Here is a 23358-nt window from a genome sequence, read left to right as displayed (position 1 = left end):
TGTTCTTTTATCACTTTTAAGCACCTTATGCAAATTGCCTCCCTCCCCCAGAAGGTCAGCCTGGCTGGTAAGCTGACTTCATCATGTCTTTCTTACATACTCCACGTGTACCTGTGTGTATACTGAGCATGTGCACAGCTCTGGGATACTTCAGTTTAGGTCAGCTTCCAGGTCAGACAACCCCTTAAAAGTAAGCTCAGAGCACATGCCTCTCTCTCTCTGGCTGCCCTCCCACGGGAGTGGTCCTTCCTAGGACTCTTTCCCATCCAACTGCTCCCCGGACAGGTAAATATATCTTGCGTCTAAAACTCTTTCCCTTCTTCCCTATCTATTCCTCCCTTCTTCCCCATCTTTAGTTAGCAAACTGGGTTTAGCAGATTAAGGAACCCCTAAAATACTTCCCTACACCCTATCCATTTCTGATTCCTTTTTGGATGCACCCAAATACATAGCACATGCAGCCACCACAAGCTAGGTACACTAGACACAAGTACTAGAAATCTATACTTATCAATTCTCCATGTGTATTATGTTTACCTTTGTGTGTTTTTGCAATAAAATATAATCCTTTGATTGAAAGTTACCTTTCTCCCAGTCTCCTCTTTAAGCTAAACAAGGGATTTCTTTGCTCTACGCTGTCTTGTTATCCAGCCTTCGATCCTAAAAGTTTCCAAAGGCTAATATACTAATTCCCCTAAACAAAACAGCATCACCAAGCAGGAAAAATTTTTAACACATCCATATGACAAAATCAAACTAAGTAAATTAAGAGTTTACAGTAATTATAAGTTTAAACATTTGTTTAAAGTAAAGGATCACCATCCCAACCCCCCAAGCAGTTGCTGATCAGTTAAAAAAAAAAAAAGTCCTCCAAACATATACATATCTGAAATTGGCTCGCAACCCACCTAATCCACAATTTGAGTATTGCTTTAGGGCAATACTCTAGTGATAGACCAATTCACAATCCTCCGACACTAACCTTACAAAGGTATGAGAATACCACTGACCCTCTCACAGATAGGCAGAAAGGTCACTCACTTGAACATGTTATCTTGATGGACACATAATCTTTGCCACAGTCCTTCTTATACTGGCAACGCAGCCAGTTCAAGAGACAGAGCCCATTGCCACACTGAAGTTCCTCTTTCTTGCAAGGCAGGATGTTATATTCATCTGTGTGAGAGAGACAGAAAGTAAACATCCTTTTAACTGATCAAGCAGGGGAATATATGCATCAACAGTGAGACCCAGAGGTACAAAAGAAGAAAAAACTGGGGAGGTATGCCATGATGAGCTCTGGCATTTCAAAATTGACCACTACATCATTGGCCCTCACCATTAACCTTGCAATGGCAAATTCTATACATTACTGATGCATTGGGTGAAGAAGTCCCTCTTTGATAATTTCTGAATTTGTTGCCAATCAATTTCATTGGATTACCAGTTATTATGGGAAAGGGCATAAAACTTCTCTCTACCCAGTCTAGTCCCTGAATCCAGAGCTGTCTTGTCTTTAATACCTTAGCAGGACTGGATAACAACGCTGAAAAATTTGACAATTTCACTCACACACACACACACACACACACACACACACACACACACACGACTTTGAAGCAAGGAACAGACAACTGGCAGCTAAGTTTGCATTCAGCTATACAAAGGCAGGCTCCCGAAATCAGATTTTCACTTGGTCTTCAGTGCACTTAATTCAAGGTCTTTGTGTCAGCTTTCACAGTGGAAAGCCTATACATCTAGGTGTAATTGTTTGGGATTTGTAACTCTCCACGCAGCAGAAAATGTCAAAACCTCCCCCTCCCCACCACTGCATTTCTAAATATCACAAACTTCAACAGCACGCTGATTTTGTATGTCTTTGCCAGCTGCAGGCTTGTACCTACCTGATGAGCTCAGCTTTGCACAGGCCCATAATGAGATAATGTTGTTTTTGTGCTTTTCTCACTCAGTGGATAATGTTCCCTGAGCAAGCAGATCATTAGAGGCTGGTAACTGCAAGCTTAAGATTGAGGATGCTTCCCCCAAATGGCAGAGCAGCCTTCCTTCCACTCACTATTCCTCTAAATACGAGAAATTAGAGGAACATTCAAAAGCCAAGATGGAACCGCAGCATCCATCTACTGTGTTCTCCCAATCTGGAGTGACCTCATGTGTCCACATGGATCTAAAGTTCAGAATTTGTGTCATTCAGGTGGCCCAGGGAAAAGATCGACCAACTATCTTTCAGTTTTCAACAGCTTTTAATTTGGGCAGAGGGAGAAACCAGTTGAGTTTTACAGTTGGCTGGAAAAAGCCAACTGGAAAAAGAGGAAGGGGTGTTTAACTCTAGCACTGTGTGTATTTATTTAAAAAATGTGATCAATGCATATGTGGCACTTTACATGGAGTGAAATGACAGGCCAAGGGGCTTACGATCGAGATCAGGGTGGCCCAGCGCACGGCCCTTATTGGTGGCCCTCAAAAGCCCTGCCGCAGCCACCACCCACCTCAATGGCTTTTTGATTTTGCTGCCGTGCCATTCCAGCTTCTCCTTTAGAAAAGAAGCTGATACAGCATGTCAGGGATATCAAAAAGCCCCACTGCACCCACCACCACCTCCACTTCCTGCCAACTGAGCCCGCCAAGTGACTTCAGCGACTCACAACTTGGAAGTAATTAGCAGTGATGTCATCACATCGCCGTCAATTGCTTCCACATCTGTGCACTGGAGGGATGTCAGGGTTGCCGCCCCACAACTGTTCAAAGTTGAACCTCCACGATCTAGATACATGTTGACAAAAGGACGGCAAGAGACAGAGGGCAGGAGGCTGGATACAGGGTACACAGGAGTAACAGATGCAGTTGCTTTAGTTGCATGTTCTTTAGCAGGTGACCCAATCCTATGGAGGGCCCACAGCAACGGATCTCGTGATCCACTGCCGTTAAGTCCTCTTACAGTACCGCAAACAGTGGGACCACCAGCCCAAATGGTTGGAGACCTCACGCACATGTCAGCGGCTTCCAGACACTGCATCAGAGCAGATAAGATGGCAGAGGGTGTTTTGGGGAAAGACTGGGGTAGGGAGCAGGCCAAGTCAGGGGCAGGAGGGGAGGTTCTCAGCGGCAGCATGGCATGCCAAGATCCTGTCCCCCTTTGACTCTCCTGGGACCTATGCCAGCAAAAGAGCTACTATAGGTCTGAGGAAACCCGTTGGCAGCAAAATGGCCTACACCAAGGTAAGTTAAAAATATTTTTACTTACTTCTCCCAGGTTGCCTGGTGACCCCCACCCACCATAACAGGCCACACAGTTGCATAAACCAGTATGGGATAGGACTGAACTGTTATTTACAGTAAGGCAGTGATTTTCAACCCTTTTTGTTTCATGGCACACTGACAAGGCACTAAAATTGTCAAGGCACTAAAATTGTCAAGGCACACCATCAGTTTTTGGACCATTGCCAAGGCATGCCATGCTGTTGGTGGGGGCCTCACATCCTTCAATGGCCCTACTAAAAAATAACCCTCCACCAAACTCCCGTGGCTCACCTGCGGACCATGCGCGGCACACCAATGTGCCACAGCACAGTGGTTATTAATGGCTGCAGCAGGCTATGAGATTAAGGTGTGGCATCAAGGACTCTACAGAACAGGTGGATTTTCAGAAGGGATCTGGGGGCTGTAAAGGGAGGAGAGGTCTTGCAGGGGTTCCAGAAGGCAGGTCCAGGAGGCAAGCACAGCCTGGGAGAAAATATGGGCTCATTTGAGGGAGCAGGAAACAGTTGAAGGTGGTGGAGCTGGAACAGCAAAAGTCCTGGGCAGGAGTGTAGCAGGATGAGAGAACCAAGAGTCTATGCTTCTGCTTGCTTTCCTCCTGCTCAACTTCTATGCTTGTAAAGATACGGGCTGAGTAGGTAGGAAGCAAGAAAGAATACAGGCACAAAACAAGTCCGCAAATTCCATCTGTCTCCATCTCTAACTGCAAAGCAACAGTCTGATAGTCTGAGAACACCTCCTACTGCTTCGCTCTCTCTCTCTGTGATGTTGCCCTGGCACTTCCTGCCACTTCAGGAAATGCAGAACAATAACCTCATATCTGTGGATTTCAAGCATTTCTACCCAGGAGCTGACAGCTTCTTCTTGCCGATAAAAATCTGGTCATGTTAAAGATCTGCTGGTACTGCGTCTTCTCTGCAATAACTTCATCACTTTCCAAAGCATCTGAAAATGCCCCACCCCACTTCGCTAGTCTCTCCCTCCCCTTCTGGTTGCATAATGCTGTCTGGTTTTGAACTGGCTCTGGACAATAAAACTGCACCCAGAGCTATCAAAACAGGGCTGTGTGGTGTTAATTGGCTGTGACACAGGAGAGCTTTGGGGACTGATATGATCTTTAAGTGGAATAGCAAGAGGAAAATAAAGTGACTGTTTTGAATTCACAAACAGTCGAGGCTAGAAGAGCACAGGCAGAGACAACCCAGGAAGGTATGTCCAAAATCAGTTTAGGGGGCAGAACAGACCGTCATGAGAGCTAAAAGGAAGACGTTGCAATGATTCCTTGATTAACTGGTTACTCAATTAAAAGCCTTTTTACTGATTTTAAAAGTGCCTTGAGACTGCCTGGACACCAGATTTTGACACTGCTGGACTCTTCGCTCACAACAGGAGAGGAAACTGAACGCTTTCCACATGCACTGCCTCTGATGCATCCTCGGCATCACCTGGCAGGACAAAGTTCCAAACAACACAGTCCTGGAACGAACTGGAATCCCTAGCATGTATGCACTGCTGAAACAGAGACGCCTGCGTTGGCTCGGTCATGTCGTGAGAATGGATGATGGGCGGATCCCAAAGGATCTCCTCTATGGAGAACTCGTGCAAGGAAAGCGCCCTACAGGTAGACCACAGCTGCGATACAAGGACATCTGCAAGAGGGATCTGAAGGCCTTAGGGATGGACCTCAACAAGTGGGAAACCCTGGCCTCTGAGTGGCCCGCTTGGAGGCAGGCTGTGCAGCATGGCCTTTCCCAGTTTGAAGAGGCACTTGGCCAACAGACTGAGGCAAAGAGGCAAAGAAGGAAGGCCCATAGCCAGGGAGACAGACCAGGGACAGACTGCACTTGCTCCAAGTGTGGAAGGGATTGCCACTCCCGAATCGACCTTTTCAGCCACACTAGACGCTGTGCCAGAACCACCATTCAGAGCGCGATACCAGAGTCTTTCGAGACTGAAGGTTGCCAACAACAAATTATGGTAATAAAATAACTTACCATCATTGTAGGTAGCAAATGAATCTTAGGAGAGGCATTCCTCTCCCTCTCCCTCAGAGGGCATGCCTCTTCTGGGATGATGCTGGCTGAGAAATGTGACTGTTGCAGCTAGAAACTGACACATGCACCCCTCCAGCCCAGAGCTTTGTTTCATTCATCTGCAACTCTGTGCAAATTTAATCAATTCAAACTCACACAACTGATCAACTGTTTTCTTTTAATTGGCTAGCCGCCTAGCAGCAACAATTTCTAGAGAGCAATGGTTCCAACCTTTAGAAGCCCGCAGACCACCAAGGCAAAAACGGGAATTGCCGTGGACCATATGCAACCCTCCCACCGCTCTGCACACAAAAAATACAACCGAATATGTGATAATTAGACATTAGATATTTAATGGAGATTTATTATTTCAAGAGGAGATTTATGGGTTCCTGTTTTTGTTACCAGCTGTGGCTACCCTCTGGTAGCCCGTGGGGGGAGTGGGGATTCTTCACCCTCTAGTGGTCCGTGGGGGGAGTGCTCACTTGGCGAGATACCAGAAGTGATCAAAAGCTTTCTTTTTCTTCCCGTGAGACCACTTCTCAGGGTCTCGCAGATCACAGGTGCCATAGAGCTACTTCTCCCTTACACAGGCTTGTGAATAATCATTTTCCCGATTGCCTATGGCGAGTAAGAATTGACCTCAGGCGACTGGGCAGCCAAGAAAAAAATAGCACATGGACCAGTAACATTTTGCACTCGTTTGCAAGACTGCTTTAGTGCCCTGGCCCTGTGCCAGCACTGGTAAGCGTGGTCATTGCCCAAACATAATGGAGTGAGAGACGGAGAATCAATGCGAGAGACAAGTCAATTCGCTTCATTTTCTTTAATTCAAAACTGAAGGTGCAGAACAATCAGGAGTGGGACTACAGTGGGATAAATTCCTAAAGCCCCCTAACTTCCTCCTACAACAGTTCTGCTCACTGTTGTGGTACCCAGGTTGCTAATAAAAAAATGTACCAGGGCATGTAAGATATTTAGGGCCCGATTCTATCCAACTTTCCAGTGCTGATGCAGCTGCAATACAGCCCCAAGGTAAGGGAACAAACATTCCCTTATCGTGAAGCTTCTGTGACTGCTTCCTCCCACCACAGGATGAAGTGTACACCCTGTTTGCGTGGCTGCATCAGCTCTGGAAAGTTGGATATGATTTGGCCCTTGATGCAATATCTAATTTGGCCCTAGGTCAATGGAGAGCTGAAATTGACTGGACCACAAGCAGCTTCCAAGTTAGTCAATTTTAGACTATAGTATATGTTTTAAAAATCCCACAGTTGTTTAATGGTGAACTATTGCTGAGAAGGATTTATAGCCACCGCACTCTGTATACGTGCGTGTTGAAAAAGAACTCCTCCATGAAAGCTTACCCATCAAAAGGATAACTGTCAAAACAATACACAATAGCAGCTAACACAATTTACAAGTGTGGTTTGTTTAAAGCAAGGGTGCAACAGGGCAGCATCATTGACTCATTGTAATCACTAACCACTATATTGTTATGGCGGACATTTGCTGCGGCGTAAGGAAATTGACAGCCCAATTCTAAGCTTCCCAGAGTCCAGTGACGCCAATAGGGCTACTGCTGTATCCTATGGGTGCTGCAGCATCAGCTGCTGGAATCTCCCCCGGTAAGGGCGCAGGCCCCACAATGGGTCTCCTCCAGTCTGTGCCAGCTATTTCGCCAGTGCAGACTCCATGCTGGAATTTTCAGCCCAACATAGAACATTGGATTCAGCAAAGCAGGGCTCCGCAGGTCCCACCGTCTCCCTGCCCTGGTTCCTCCCCCTGCCCTGCCGTCTCCCCACCCTAGAACACATCCCCCCCCAACAAACCTTACCAATGCCCTGAGCTCTTCCTTACTCTGGGCAGTGACTGTTTGGTGCTGGCAGTTCCTACAAACAGGGTGCCGTAAATGAACTTTACAGCATATTCACGACACCCTGCACCAGCGGTATACTCGTACCACCAGCAAAGAGCTCAGGTTTGGGCTCTGAGGGCATAAACTTAATCAAATTTCCAGCCCTGACCTAAGGGTAATGCAGCTCTAAGGTAAGGGAACAAACATTCCCTTACCTTGAGGGGGCCTCCGTGACTGCCCCCCCAACTGCAGGATGCAGCATATGCCCCATTGGCAGAGCTATGTCAGAGCTGGACAGTTGGTTAGGATTTGGGCCTAAGTCACTTTTGCCAGGCATCCTGCTGTTTTCATTGTTTAATAAGAACTCCAGTTTTGAAGAACAGGTCAAGAGTTTAGTTCAGTTTTCAGCTAGGATTAATTTAACAACAGTAACAAAAAGTTACCTTTGAGAACAATTACATAACCACTAGGAACAAGCAATTATGTTGCATGCAATGACATCACAAGCATCCTTGTGACATCACAAGCATCACAAGAATCCTTCGCACTTCTAGAGTTTGAACACATACTTTGAACATGTTGGAGTGCTCAAAGCATGTAAATCTGGATGGAATCCTTAAAACAACTTTGTAAGGTAAGAAGGTTCATGACAGAAGTGAGATATGAAGTTCTGATTTGCCACTCTGTCTCTTGGCCATTACGCTACGTCAGCTCTCAGACATAATCCAATCAAAGCCTGTGACAACTGTATGCACTGGAAAAGCAGTTTTGAATACTAGGGAAGACAAAAGAGATTAGGGAAAGGGAACAAGATAAAAAAAGAGGGGGATAGGAACAAGGGAGCATATAAGCCAATCTGTACTTACAGTTCATTTCAGTTGGGGTTGAGGACTTAGAGGGTTAAGACAAAGGTTACATGGGGAAGGTAGGTTTTGAGGAGGATCTGAAGGAAGGGGGACATCACTTTTCTGTGTGGAGGCTGAAAACATTTCCTGCCCCTGTTCTGTACTCCAGCAAAGACTGCATTATGTATAAGATGGCTTGGCGCTCACAGCAGACCATAAAGCCAGTTCTCATCCCTGCTCACTCTTTTTGTTCTGTTTTTTGCCTTTCCACCCCGACAGCAAATCACCCCTGTCAAAATCGCCCACCTCTCATTTAACAGGAAATAATAACTGCTCCAGCCTTGTTGCGGAGCCATCTATTTTCATGCCGGCTGCTTAGCTGATGTTTAAGACCCCTCTGAGCAGAACAACATCCCCAGCTCAATATGGAACACGGACGCATACTGGGTGTCTTTGGGAACCCATGCAGGCTATGAGCACAAGAAGGGCTGTAAAAATGTTCTCTGCCAAGGACACAGCACCCTGGAGGCAGCTAAGCCTTCTTGGCAACTCATTTTCTACAGATTCAGCTGCTTGTAGGCAAACTGTGGATGGGCCGGTTCAGACATTACGTGGGTATAACGTCTGCATTTCTGTAATCCTGTGGGTAATTGCTTCTAAACCAGGAGCTCCCAGACCTGCATTTGTGGTCTCCCACGTATGTTGGGAAGGCCCAAGTTTGTGGTGGAAAAAGAAGACAACGCAGAAGGATTGCATGGATGATGGTTTTCTAGCCAGACCAGGGCTGGTCTATTCTGAAGCCAACTGAGGTGACTGGCGCAGACGATGGAGCAGCAGTGACTCCACAGGCTGCCTGTCTTCCCACTTGGAATTTGTAGCTGGGGGGGGGGGGGAGAGGATAAGGTGACAGCATGTGAATGTGTCCATATTCCCTGCAAGTGGTAGCCACTGAAATGAAGTGGGGAAGACAGGAACATTGTACATTTGTCTCAGCTATGAAGTTCTGGGAAGGAGAGGGTTGGTGACACCTGCAGGACTCCTTCGGATCCGAGATCCTAAATGCATGAAGCTCCTCCTTTAAAATCAGACCACCAAGTTCCGTCTAGCTCAGTATTGATCACGCTGACCAGGAACGGTTCTGGGGACCTACCAAAAATCAGATTGCGACCCACAGTTTGGGAACCACTGCCTTATACACATAGCCCGATGGTAATTTTTTTCACCTTAGGGACACTGTCTGTGCGCCTGTGTTTAGACTACAGGAAAGGAAAGGTGTGGAATTTTCTATTCACGTCAGCACTAAAATAGTTTCAGATTTTGGAGCACTGCAGATTTCAGATTTTTGGATAAGACAGCGGTTCCCAAACTGTGAGCTGTGGCTCCCTGGGGAGCTGCAGAAACCAGTCAGGGGAGATGTCGAATCCTTGCAAAAAAACCTGCCACCCTATACAATGATGTTATGTCAGAATGCCAGATGCAAGGGAGGGCACCAGGATGAGGTCTCTTGTTATCTGGTGTGCTCCCTGGGGCATTTGGTGGGCCACTTTGAGATACAGGAAGCTGGACTAGATGGGCCTATGGCCTGATCCAGTGGGGCTGTTCTTATGTTCTTATACAATGGATAGAATTTTAGCCCTAATGGGGAGCCTCACCCAATGGCTCAGTAGGAGCCACAGTCGAAAAAGTTTGGGAATCCCTGGGATACAGGGATACGCCACCTGTGTTACACAAAGAGGGCAATAATAATGCTAATTATATATAAAAGCATTGAGACCAACAGTACAAACTGTTTTAAAGAATGATCAAACTTCTAAAATAATTTTTTAAAAACACTCACTGACTTTCAGTGGCTTGAATTCTCCACAGCAATTCCCACTTTTAAAGATACACTGCTTTCGTTTCTTGAAGTGTGGGAGAGGCGAGAAGCAAGGTGAAAGCATGACCCTGTCCAGCAGAAAGTCACAGCTCTGGCTTGGAGGTTCAGGCAGGCATGTCCCACACACCACAAAGCACATTGCTGCTTCTGTAAGGGCTGGACGTGAGCTTTCCACCGAAGCTGTTAAGTCAAAGGCCAGATGCAAGAAGATGCTCGTTGCATGACTGAGGGCTCTGTGTGTTTCGGGGCAAACAGCTGTTGTGTGGGGCTCCAATCTGGATCAGGACCACAACAGAACAGGGGAGGAGGATTCAAACCCTTTGCCCCTGTGGTCCCAATCCAGATCTGGGCCCCCACAACTGCTATTCACATTTTTAAAAACCTGGTCACACAATATGCGTATCTTCCGATCTGGTCCCAAGAATTCTGAGACCAGCATTTATAGAGTTAGCTTAAAACACTCACATAACCTGCTTTCCAACAAGACAGCCTTTAAGGTGGCTTAGAGCATTAAACCAAATGCTCCAAATGGCAATGGAGTTCAATTAAAACGTCAACCCCAACAAGCGATTCAAAGCAAACAAACAAATGAAGACGGCAACCATGAGTAATATAGCAAATAAAAATGGTGGCAAAGATCAGAAAATGATGCCAACTAGCAGGACCAGGCAGCAGGACCAGAGCAGCAAAAGAGCCATGAAACTGTCAGAAAAAGCCTAGGGGCCCAATTCTGTTCAACTTTCCAGCGCCAATGCAGTCGCAGTGCAGACCCTTGATAAGGGAACAAATGTTCCCTTACCTTGAGGAGGCCTCCAGGTCTGTCCCAACACCCACCACAGGATACAGTTGCATCAGCGCTGGAAAGTTGGATAGGGGTTGGGCCCTGAGGGAATCAAACAGTTTCACCTTACAAGGCCGGCCCATTAAGAACATAAGAACAGCCCCGCTGGATCAGGCCGTAGGCCCATCCAGTCCAGCTTCCTGTATCTCACAGCGGCCCACCAAATGCCCCAGGGAGCACACCAGATAACAAGAGACGTGCAAGGCCTCCTGGGAATTGTAGTTAAGAACATAAGAACAGCCCCACTGGATCAGGCCATAGGCCCATCTAGTCCAGCTTCCTGTATCTCACAGCGGCCCACCAAATGTCCCAGGGAGCACACCAGATAACAAGAGACCTGCAAGGCTTCCTGGGAATTGTAGTTAAGAACATAAGAACAGCCCCTCTGGATCAGGCCATAGGCCCATCTAGTCCAGCTTCCTGTATCTCACAGCGGCCCACCAAATGCCCCAGGGAGCACACCAGATAACAAGAGACCTGCAAGGCCTTCTGGGAATTGTAGTTAAGAACATAAGAACAGCCCCTCTGGATCAGGCCATAGGCCCATCTAGTCCAGCTTCCTGTATCTCACAGCGGCCCACCAAATGCCCCAGGGGGCACACCAGATAACAAGAGACCTGCAAGGCTTCCTGGGAATTGTAGTTAAGAACATAAGAACAGCCCCACTGGATCAGGCCATAGGCCCATCTAGTCCAGCTTCCTGTATCTCACAGCGGCCCACCAAATGTCCCAGGGAGCACACCAGATAACAAGAGACCTGCAAGGCTTCCTGGGAATTGTAGTTAAGAACATAAGAACAGCCCCTCTGGATCAGGCCATAGGCCCATCTAGTCCAGCTTCCTGTATCTCACAGCGGCCCACCAAATGCCCCAGGGAGCACACCAGATAACAAGAGACCTGCAAGGCCTTCTGGGAATTGTAGTTAAGAACATAAGAACAGCCCCTCTGGATCAGGCCATAGGCCCATCTAGTCCAGCTTCCTGTATCTCACAGCGGCCCACCAAATGCCCCAGGGGGCACACCAGATAACAAGAGACCTCATCCTGGTGCCCTCCCTTGCATCTGGCATTCTGACATAGCCCATTTCTAAAATCAGGAGGTTGCACATACACATCATGGCTTGTAACCCATTCATGGGGCCAACTGAGACAAGTGCCTCAGGCAACAGATTGGTGGAGTTGTGCAACTGCCCACCTCTGCTCCTTCTCCAGTTCCCTAAATTCAAAAAGGGGAGTTCAGAACAGGGGAGAAGAAAAGGAGAATGGAACCAAAGTGAGGAGGACTGGAGTGGAGCGGCTAAAGTGTAAGAAATGCTCAAGCCCACTATGCTTCTCTCTTCTACACTTCCACTTGTTCTCCCTCTTCCTTCTTGAATCGGAGGAATGGGGGGGGGAGGAGAAGTGACAGAGGCAGCAGTTAGTTGGATAAGGGGGGGTACACTTTTGACATGCCACCTCAGATGCCAGGAGGTTTTGATGCCAGATGAATATGCCCTGACAGTATTCTTGAAATAGAGCAGCACACCACAAGAAACCCTCTCCCCAGTTGTCACCTACCTAGCATTTGACAGCACCCGATTTAAGAATCAGTCAGGTTCATCTGAGCTTGATCCAGAAGACTGAGGGCTTCACTGGTTCAAGCCAGCACTTGCTACATTCTGCAGTCATCTTCTATGCTTGTACAACACTGCGGTGCACCCACAGCCCTACCTATATCTTAAAAGCTCCCAGTGTTACTGGAGTGGTACTGCTAATCACCGGAAGAACCAATATGCAAATGGAAGACGACACACGCTGGGGTGTGCATCTCACTTACTCTGCACAGAGTGTGGAAGGTGGCTGTACTTGTTACCAGAGGTGACAAGATTCACACATTCGGCAGAAATGCATTCATCGGGAACGACAGAGGGAAATGAGAGTCCGATCCCCAGTATGAGCTTGATTGCACCGCCAAGCAGCTTGTTGCACACATGCTTTCGCCATCATCTCCTGCAGCCTGCTCATGGACGTATGGCAAGCATAGGCTGAAAAAACCACTTGCCACTTTCTTGCGGTAGCCAGCATCTACTCCACTAGCATACGTTACTTTTTTATTTATTGTTTCTCCCATGTTTCCTGTCACTCCCCTCCCCTCTTCCCTGATTCCAGGGAACGGAAAGCTCAACCAGTGGCAGTGCTAGCTTTTGGGGACCCCTGGGAAGAACATCCAGTACGGGCCATCCAGTGGCACGCTCCCTCATGTTTGGAAAGTGCATGCATGCACCAGCAATCGCCCCATGATGCCTGCAAATGAAGAAGCAGCTGGACACAAGTCCTTCATGCTGCAACTTGCAGCACCAGTAGTGGCAAGGAAGGGGGAATTTTGCCTGTCTACTGCTGGTTCTTAGCTAGCTTTTCTGGCTGGGCATCATCAGTGTACTTGGGAAAGGTAAGTAAACAGTGGATGGGCAGCAATGCTGCTTCATTATTATTACCACTGCTATAGTTATGAGTTGCAGTGCAAAGGAGGGCTCACGTCTCCTGCTGCCTGCTCCCCTCTACCTTCTTGAAAGCCTTCCCATTAAGCCCTGATAGCAGATTCTGGCCACTTCACAGGTTGGCCAGGCATGGGTGTGAAATCTGCCCAGGCATGTGCCCCTTGCTCACGCCCTACCGGGTCCCATCTGTGAAATCACTCTTATTCCTGCTAGTCCATCATCTGAGGCAACTATCTCGGTCTGCCTCAGTGAGAGCCAGCCCCGGTATAGCTAGATGCTAGAAGCCTCCCGCCCCCCATAGGGTAGTTCTTGTCCTTACTGGATTTGTTCCCAATAGCACTGACAGTGGAATCAGGGCTTAGGTATCTGAGGGTGTTCTGCCAGATTCCCAATCCAAGACTCACTTAGGGAACTTATGCCCACTCTAAGCTAATTAGCTCCCCAACAATGGCCCCAGTTCTCTACTGCAGTACTGCTAGACTCCACCACCAGGATAGCTTGCCTGTTTAAACTGCAGGGACCCAGTTCCGAAGGCAGCAGTCCTTCCAGTTATAGCAGCACACCTCAGCTCCCCAGCTCTCCACAGCCTGTTCGAGTAGTCCGTTAGTCGGTGAGTCAGATAATCAATTAGGCAGAAGGTCAGTCCACAATGGTTGGCAACCTTCAGTCTCAAAAGACTATAGTATAAGCCTACAGCACCTGGTATTCCTACCTAGGCAGTCTCCCATCCAAGTACTAACCAGGCCTGACCCTGCTTAGCTTCCGAGATCAGGCATCTGCAGGGTAACGGTTATTGCTCCAGGCAGAGCCATAAGTCAACAGTCCATTGACTGTTAGGTCCAGTTGACAAGTTAGGTCCATCAGCCACAAAGTCAGTCAGAGTATCCAGGCCAAAGTCCAAAGTCAATAAGCCGAGTCACAGTCCAAGGTCAGATTCCAGGTAAGTCAGTCAAATCAGTCAGTTGCCAAGCCAAAGTCCAGGGTCAATAAGCCGAGTCAGTCAGTCTCCTCTCCTACCTCCAACCTGCACTCCTACAACCCGCAAAGCCTTCCTGCCTCAGGTGCTCCTTATATCCCTAGGGACCTCATTGCCTCTAGTGGCTGCAGCTGTGCAGCACACCCTTTGCTGAAAGCCCAGGCCTTAACTCTTAAAGTGGCCACTGCAGACACCACATACTACCTCCTCGCCAGATCTTCCGCGATTCCAATACAGAGGGCTCAGGGCACAGACTTCACAAGCGACTAGGGGCGCAATCCTAACCAACTGTCCAGCACTGACATAGCTGTGCCAATGTGGCGTGCACTGCATCCTGCAGTGGGGAAGCAGTCAAAGAGGCCTCCTCAAGGTAAGGGCATGTTTGTTACATTACCTTGGGTCTGTACTGTGGCTAAGTCAGTGCTGGAATGTTGGTTAGGATTGCACCCTAAGCAAGATCTCTTTCTCTTAAAACTCTGAGATGCTCATGCAAGAGATGAGTTGCTGGGAAAAGGCATATCTGAAAGATAAATTGCCAGCCCGAGCCAAAATGAATCGTATGAGTCAGACCAAATTCTAACAAGTGTGGTGGAAAGCAGTCGGCAAGATGTTGATTCCTCTCATGCTGAGATGCTAGACTGGTGCAAATGTTGTCAAGGTGCACAAGTCATCCTTGATACAGGCGTGACACTGTGCAGTTGGAAGCCATCCCCAAGTGACTTTGAATGTTCAGGCTAGGACTTTGGGGAGGGGGAAGATCTTCTGCCCATCATGCAGGGATACAGCACCAAACATGACAGACCAGTGGTTCCGGACCCACTGGTGGGTGGTGATCTGATTTTTGGTGGGTTGACAAAGGGTGATGGAAAGATCAGATATTTAATTGCCTCAAACCCTGAGACTATTCAAGAATCAGATACTGTAACTGCAAAGAGCTCAGCTCCTGTAAATACAGGGAGGTAAATGTTTGAGGGTCTTTCTTCTGGTTATTATTAGTTATAAATAAAATAGTTCTTTCTAGCTCTGCTTTTTGAAAAGTCTGGTAAACCTAGGTGGGTCCTGATAAAGTGTCATTTTAAAAAATGGGCCCTGGTGCTTGGGAACCACTGTGATAGACAATGTCAGAACCAACCACCTTTGGAGGCAGGAGAAAGCAGACATACCCGAACCCCTTCTGCCCCCAATATCAGGGTGGTAAGACAGAGGAGGATAGGATATGCCTAGCTTTAGGCTACAATTCTATCCACACTTACCTGACAGTAAGCCCCAATGACTATAATGGGACTTACTTCTGAGTAGGCATGAACAGGATTGGGCTCCCAGCTCCATACTGATGATTGATGCTGACAATGTCTGAAGAGGGCAAACATTCTAAGGCTAAGTCACCCTCAGGTTACATACAAAGCCCATATTACATTTTCTTTCTGAAAATCAGGAACAATGATGTGTTCTGAAAATAAGCACTTTGGACACATTGTACTCAGTGAGCAGCTGAATCGGCTACCTGCAGAGAATCACGGGTGCCAAAAGCAATATTAAAAATTACTAAAAAGTTCTCACACACAAATATCCTTTTTGGCATTCATGTTCTACTGGCAAATGCTACAGCATATAAAAGCTAGTAATAATAATAATTGCCATTGTAAAAATGCACCCTGCAAAGGCACACTGCAAGATTGAATATAGCAGATCCTAGCTAGAAGTTTCTAAACGGACCCACAAAAATGAGGGAAAGGGCCAGCAGTAGGGAGAAATCAATTACCCAAACCTGCAATCCATTTTGGGCACAAGATCACAAGACAGTCAGGATGGTGTAGTGCAGGGGTGCTCACACTTTTTTGGCTCGAGAGCTACTTTGAAACCCAGCAAGGCCCGGAGATCTACCAGAGTTTTTTTTACAATGTTCGCGCCATCATAACATATAACATTTATGTGTACAATGTATGTTGGTGTACCTTGCATAACCGCATGAGCCAATATTGCACAACACAACATAATTAACTATAAACATTTTTGTAATTACTTGAGTTTACTTTGATGACTTGCACTGAAGTGAATCAGCCAAAGATGCATAGTCCAGACAGTAGCTGCTGACAGCCAGCCTCAAGCACACTTCCAAATGTTCATCAGTCATGGTGGAACTTAATGATCTTCATGTAGGAAAAGGCTGACTCGCATAAATAAGTGGAGCCCTTCCTGTCTCAGGTGCTTATATCCCTGAGGGCCCTATTGCCTTCAAGTGGCTGCAGCTGTGCAGCACACTCTGCTGGATGCCGAGGCCTTACTGACACCACATCTACCACCTCACCAGATCTTCCTCGATTCCAATACAAGTGGGGGGGGGGAGCAGATCTCTATGCAGACCAGTGCAAAAACAGGGGAAAGGTGTGGGGGAGGGAAGATCTCTATATAGACATCACAGCAAGACCAGTGCAAAACCCCTTGCACACAGAACCAACAGATGGAAGTGGGGGGGGGCAGATCTCCATACATACCAGTGCAAAAACAGGGGAAAGGTGTGGGGGAGGGAAGATCTCTATATATACATCACAGCAAAACCAGTGCAAAACCCCTTGCACACAGAACCAACAGATGGAAGTTGGGGGGGGCAGATCTCTATACAGATCAGTGCAAAAACAGGGGAAAGGTGTGGGGGAGGGAAGATCTCTATATAGACATCACAGCAAGACCAGTGCAAAACCCCTTGCACACAGAACCAACAGATGGAAGTGGGGGGGCAGATCTCCATACATACCAGTGCAAAAACAGGGGAAAGGTAAGTCAGCCCCAGTAGAGTCAACGGGGCTCACTCCCAGGGATGTGTGGACAGGAGAGAAGCCTGCCAGCGGCTCCTCTCCCAGGGAGGAGCCTGCCAGGGGCTCACTCCCTGGGCTCACAAGCCTGCCAGGGGCTCACTCCCAGGGATGCGTGGACGGGAGAGAAGCCTGCGATCGACTCATTTTGCCTCGCGATCGACCAGTCGATCGCGATCGACGTATTGAGCACCCCTGGTGTAGTGGTTCTGGTGTTGAACTTAGACATGGAAGAACAAGGTTCAAATCTCGACTCAGCCACAAAGCTTCCTGGATGACCTAGACCCAGCCTAACCTACCTCACAGGGTTTTTGTGAAGACAGAAGGAGGGATGGAATCATGTACGCAACCCTTAGCTCCTTGGGGGAAGGGTAGTATAAATAAGGGAAAAAGATAAACCTCCAGTCTAGAAATTCTGCCTCATTCATTTCAATGGATGGCAGAACTTGGCTTGGTGCACAGGACTCCACTCCCTCCAAAATGAACTGGGAGTCTGTGTGGGCCAGGGTCTGAACAAAGGGGTCTTAAACCTATGGGCTTTTCCCCCAGGAAAGAGGAAATGTGCATGCATTGCGTTGTCACCTGATGAAATAAATTTGCTTTGAATCAGTCACTTAAGTCAGTGTAAGTGCACATAGGAGAAAAAAAATTGTTTCAAAGAAAAATGCATGTTTCCTGTGGTTTTGGATGATACACACGTTTCATAGCAACAGTGGCATTGCTGGGGGGTCGGGAGTGCCGGCCACACCAGGTGACGCACATGCAGGGGGTGACACCACTACTCACCAAAGTTTTTAAAATCTTGGTATTTTTGAATGAAAATCATGTTATATATCAATCAATGTGTAACTTCATGCAGAATGCAATTAAACAAACCACATCGAAATATCTCTATTCTATAGAAAGTTACAGCCAATAAATCACCCCGCTCACTGCATGGGAGAAGGTACATCGCAGCAGTGACATGCTGGCCTCCCACTCCGGGTGACACAAACCCTAGTGACACCACTGCATAGCCGAGATCAAAGCAATGCCTCTTTCAAGACTTATAACATGTTGCATGGTGTGGAGAGAGAGAGAAAGAGAGTGCATGTGTGTGAGAGATTTTTCTCCTCTCACAGTACTAGAATCAGAGGTTACCCAATGAAACTGGTTGGCAGGAAATTTCATACTGAAAGAAGGACATACATTTTGCACAGAGCATATCAGTCTGCAGGCTGTCATCCTTTGCACTGCATGATTCCTCCCCCCCACATCATCAGGAAACCCCCCCCCCCAGAAAGTCACCCACCAGAAGCATCTTTTTGCCCCTGAAGGCACCATTGCTGCAAATGGACAAAATAGCCACTGTGCAAGTGTGTGTATGAGCGGTATATAAATATTATTATTATTATTATTATTATTGTATGAGAAGAGGTCTGATTCTGGACAGGAAAATACCCTGGGGATTGCAGACCTGGTTCAAATTTCCTCTTGGCTGTTATTAAAAAGCAAACACATGGATGGGAGACGGTTATATATTTTAGCTACACCCTATTCAGTGGTTCTCAAACTGATCCCAAACTCATCAGTGGGTTTCAACCCCAATTTTTGATGATTTGCAATACTGGCATGCTGAAAGCTGACAAGGGAAAGGTATTTAGCCTTATGGAAACCGAAAGCAGTAGCACGTGCACATTTACTCAAGAGTAGGCAAATGTGTCTTGGTCCAATCTGAAGGGCAGGCCGAGGGGAATGCAAGGCCATCAGAATTATCCAATGAACACGGAGCTGAATAAATGCTCCACAAAGCGGAACTCTCCCTACACTAGTAAAAAGAATAAAAACAGAGGCTTGAGCAGCCTGTAAAGTGAAACTCTTTTTTCAGTTTCATAAAACTAGGTAGGTCCAGATATAGTGTCATTTAAAAAAAATGGCATTAGAATTCTTTGGAAATGAATCTAAATTGTGAAATAAAGCGATTGAAAAAAAATTAGAATTCTAATTCAACACCCTTTTCCAATACCTTGACTTATAAGAAATGAGGTGATGGCCTGTTCTCATTCAGAAAGACACTGGTTCCTTGTCTCCTGACTGAGGACTCTCTTTGTGCAAATACACAAAGAATAGTCTCAGGGGACTTCAGTGCTTCCCATCAGAGCTGCAAATAAGCATCACACCTCCCCCCAGCATCCCCCCCCCACTGGTAGATCGCAGTACTTACACAACCCGGTAAAATTCCCGCTGGTTCCAATATAGATGGAGCTCCCCAAGATGAAAGGGAGATGGAAGAAAAGAACTAAAAAGGGGGAAGGGGAAGCAGACAAGAGAGAGAGAGAGAAAAGCAGCTCTTAATAAGGGTTTGTTTTGATTTGCACAACAGATGCCATTGAGTGGTTCATGATCCACTCAATTCGCTAGCCAGATTTTGTGGATCCATCATCCAGTCACTCCAGGGCATGAAAATAAAATTCAGCCATTTGTTGACATGAGTTTCTGGGATGCTTTCTGCTCCAGGAAGTGATATGTACAACTGTATCTTCTCTTCAAGCCTAAATGACTCATTTTAACAAGCTGAGTTACAGAGTATGCCAGTTTCTTTGACAAATCTTGAGTCCCCACAGCAGGCAGTTACAAACAGGGAACACCCAAATACGTCCTGGTTGTAAATAAGCAGTGCAAGCCACCAGTTCATGACTACTCAAAAGCAAGGATCTGCTCCAGTCAGTAAGCTCGAGTTGCAGTTGAGTCATGAGTCAACAACCCTGCTACTTGACTCGCAAGTCTAACACAGCTGTTACAAAAAATTTCAAGTAATTCCAGCACCGAGTCATTTTGAGAAACGAGTCGAGTCATGAGTCAAGGACTTCCCTGAGCAAAACTTCTCAGAAAAAAGGGAGGTGGTGGAGGGGTCTGTGTGTGTTCCTCCTCCCCTCAACCTCCCCAGCTCCCACTTCCAGGAATCAACCTACCCTCCTCCCACCACGTCTGCTGTTGCCATCAGTTTGAAGGTTGGTTTCCAGATCACCCACAAAGCCTTTGGAGCGATGTGAAAGTGGCAAAAAAAAAAAAAAGAACACACACACACACACACACACACACACACACAGGAGGGGAGGGGGAGGGGGAGAGAGGATGGGGAGGAGGCATTCCAGGGGGAGCGAGCGGGGCAAGAAGAGGGTGGGACTGGTGGAGCTCAACTACACCGAATTCTAAGCTCTGTGTTGGGCTGTGTGGCCTGACACGGAGGGTCTTGATTCTACAGCAGCTCAAGCGCTGCCGCAGAACTGAGTAGCCCCATTGTGGGGCTACTTGCCTTACCTGGGGGAAGGGGACGGTTGTGCTTAGGATGCTGCGGCAGCCATTTTCGACACTGCAGTAGCCCTGCACACCAGACAATTTAGGATTGGGCTGTGAGTCATTTTGAGTCTAGACTTATTTCTAGAGTCTCTGGCCCCAAATCGCAAGTCGAGTTGGGGTCCGTGACATCCATAAAAACTGTGTTTTTTGTGCAACTCCAGATGACTGCGCATCCTTGCTCAGAAGTCCCAGGTGTAAGTGCCAGTGGGCTTCCTCACTGGGACGCAGGTACAGAATTTCTTATATTTGCTTCCTTGCAAAACAAGATTCCAATAAGAAACAATGATGGCTCCCCCCAAACCTTGAAATTAGAATTATGAACATGTACCTTCAACAGAGATAACAATTTTTAACTTAACTCCAGAACCAGATTCATATGGATAAGTGATTAATAGCTTTTAATGTATGTGGGATCCAACAAAAATATCAGCATTCAGCAGTTTTTACCATAGCAGAATTCACACCAAATGCAAACACATGTCACCTGAAACTCATCTTTCCATTGCAAGGCTAAAACATAAAACAGATATTTATCATTTTTTACACAATCCAGCCAAACCCAAGCACCTCTAAGGCTCTGGCCCGTCACACACTGAGTATAAGACCCACAGAACACAGCAGGACTAGTAAACACATAAAGGATTGGGCTGTTAGTCCCAGTTTTTCACACATTTCACATTGATTGATTTATACAGCACCACCCATGTACATGGAAGATTATACAAAGTGAGAGGACAGGTCTGTGTCCCAAGAGGCTTACACTCTGACACCAAGGAAATAGTAGATGGTCAGGGAAATGGAGGAAGGATAGGAACATCTGGGTTATTTCCAACTATCTTCAACAACAACAACAGTATTTATATACCGCTTTTCAACAAAAGTTCACAAAGCGGTTTACAGAGAAAATCAAATATCTAATGGCTCCCTGTCCCAAAAGGGCTCACAATCTAAAAATATGCAAAAGAACACCAGCAGACAGCCACTAGAAAAGACACTGCTGGGGTGAGGTGGGCCAGTTACTATCTTCACAACCTTGTGCATAGGTTAAGATGGCAATCATTTACCTGGGAGTAAATCCCATTGAGCCTAATGTGACTTATTTCTGAGTAGATGTTGCTAGGACTGTGCTTCAAGTCAAGATTATGATTGGCTCAAGGTCCTTCAGTGAGTTTCATGGATGAATGGAAATTAGAAACCAAGCCCCCTCCAGTCATAATCCAGTATTCTAACCACTATACCACACTACTACTGCGGAGCAAAAAGTGCTTAAGTATTGCTGGATCCTGACCAATGCTTTGCATCCTTTAAATGTTATGGACAAAATATGGGCATTTGGGGGAGTGTGAAAAAAGCAGCATCAAAAGACTCCCCCAATAAACCTGCAAACCTGGTGTAAGTGGAGGGAGAGTTAATCTCACTGAACCCAGCCCTCCCTGGTCCTAATCCAATATACAAACCCAGTCATTTGCAACCTTTTTCATTGTGTGGCACACTGACTGACAAGGTGTTAAATTTGCCAAGGTACACCATCAGTTCTTTTACAAGGCACACCATGCTGCTGGTGGGGGGAGGGGGTGGGGGGTCTCACACCCCCAACTGGCCCTATTAATAAATAATCTTCCCCAAACAATGTGCCACTGCACAGTGATTGAAAATGGGTGCTCTAACCACTATACCACATTGCAGAAGAAAGAAAAGATCCTGAGTAGGGACTGGGCTGCAGATCCCTTGAGTTGAAGCAAGGTTTGGAAATGTGGGCACGCAGTGTGCGCCTTCTGCTGCAATGTGTGGAATTATAAAGCACCCAGCGATGACTAACGTGTAAATATTTCCCATCTTGCTTGTATCAAGTAAAATAAAAAGAGGAAGCAACAGAACACACACTGCCTGTTCACCACAAGCCGCAAATTCCCTGGTGCCAGAGATGGAGCAGAGAGAGAGGCAGACACAGTGATGGGACCCGATCTCCATGCCATGGGCTCTGGGTGATCCCAAAGTTTCCACCCGAACATCCCCACCACTGGTGACACAATCGTGCCACAATGATGGGTTTCCACTCCCTGCAGGACTTGGTAGACACCATATGTTTATGCAGGCCCTCCCTCCCCAGGACTCCAGAGCCAGCCCAGGAACCAAGTGAGAACAGGACCACACAGCAGGTGTGCCACAGCTCCCATCACCCACTTGAATGGCCCAAATCCAGAGTGCATCCACACCGCATCTCACCCTCCCCCCCATTTATTTAGGGGTGGCACCTTGAGGATTCTGCTGCGCCTTGCAAATATGTTAGGGGTCCCCTAAACTGGAGTAAGGCTTTCCCGGGCGTAAGCCCCATTGACTATAACGGGACTTACTTCTGAGTAGACATGCACAAGACTGGGCTTCAAGGTTGCAATGCTGTGCACACTTTCCTGGGAGTAAGCCCCGCTGACTATAACGGGAGTTACTTCTGAGTAGACATGCACAAGACTGGGCTTCAAGGTTGCAATGCTGTGCACACTTTCCTGGGAGTAAGCCCCGCTGACTATAACGGGAGTTACTTCTGAGTAGACGGGCACAGGCTTGGGCTGCACTTCACCGGGAGTAAGAGCTAAGGGGTGGGGGGAATGCAGCCCGCAGCAGACGGGGAGGCTGGGGGTGGACGTGGTCTAAATGTGGGGGGGGGGGCAGCCCGCCCACCGACCCGGGTCCGGAGCCTTACCGAGGCACCCGCGGGCGGCCGTGGTCTCCATGCGTCCCTCCGGCGCGGCTCATGGGCGCGGCGGGCAGCAGGTCGGAGCCGCTCGCCGCCTCCCGGAGCTCAGCGCAGCGCCTGCCAGGCGGGCCGAGCGGGCAGGGAGGAGGCGGGCCAGTCGGCCGGCCGGCCGGCGTGACCTCAGCCCGCCGGCGCTTCCCAGTGGCTGCGGCGCCGCTCGCGAGGAAGCTCGCGTGGGGGGCTGCGGCGGAGGCGCCTCCCGGGCGTTATGCAATCGCCGCGCCCGCCGGGCTGGGCTGCCATCCAGCCATCCTCGCGCCCTCGCCCGGG

The 23358-nt window shown here is 47.7% G+C and overlaps 1 protein-coding gene across 2 annotated transcripts in view; it reads right to left on the bottom strand.

Annotated features, from left to right (window-relative positions):
• Nucleotides 1–23156, bottom strand: part of BEAN1 (brain expressed associated with NEDD4 1) — a 50933-nt gene extending 27777 nt beyond the window's left edge. The window contains exons 1-3 of one of the 2 annotated variants that reach the window (XM_066637700.1): nt 23035–23156; nt 19198–19272; nt 1042–1176 (exon numbers count right to left, since the gene is read on the bottom strand). In XM_066637700.1, coding sequence (XP_066493797.1) covers nt 1042–1176; nt 19198–19272; nt 23035–23065 — 241 coding nt within the window. In that variant the 5' untranslated portion in view covers nt 23066–23156. The remainder of the gene's footprint in view (nt 1–1041; nt 1177–19197; nt 19273–23034) is intronic. The other variant, XM_066637701.1, reaches the window with a different exon arrangement.
• Between the last annotated feature and the right edge of the window lie 202 nt (nt 23157–23358).

Source organism: Tiliqua scincoides, chromosome 9 (genome assembly GCF_035046505.1).
Source record: "Tiliqua scincoides isolate rTilSci1 chromosome 9, rTilSci1.hap2, whole genome shotgun sequence".
NCBI classification, from domain to species: domain Eukaryota; kingdom Metazoa; phylum Chordata; class Lepidosauria; order Squamata; family Scincidae; genus Tiliqua; species Tiliqua scincoides.
Note: the sequence above shows the minus strand (reverse complement) of the source record. Positions and strands in the feature narration are given on the sequence as shown.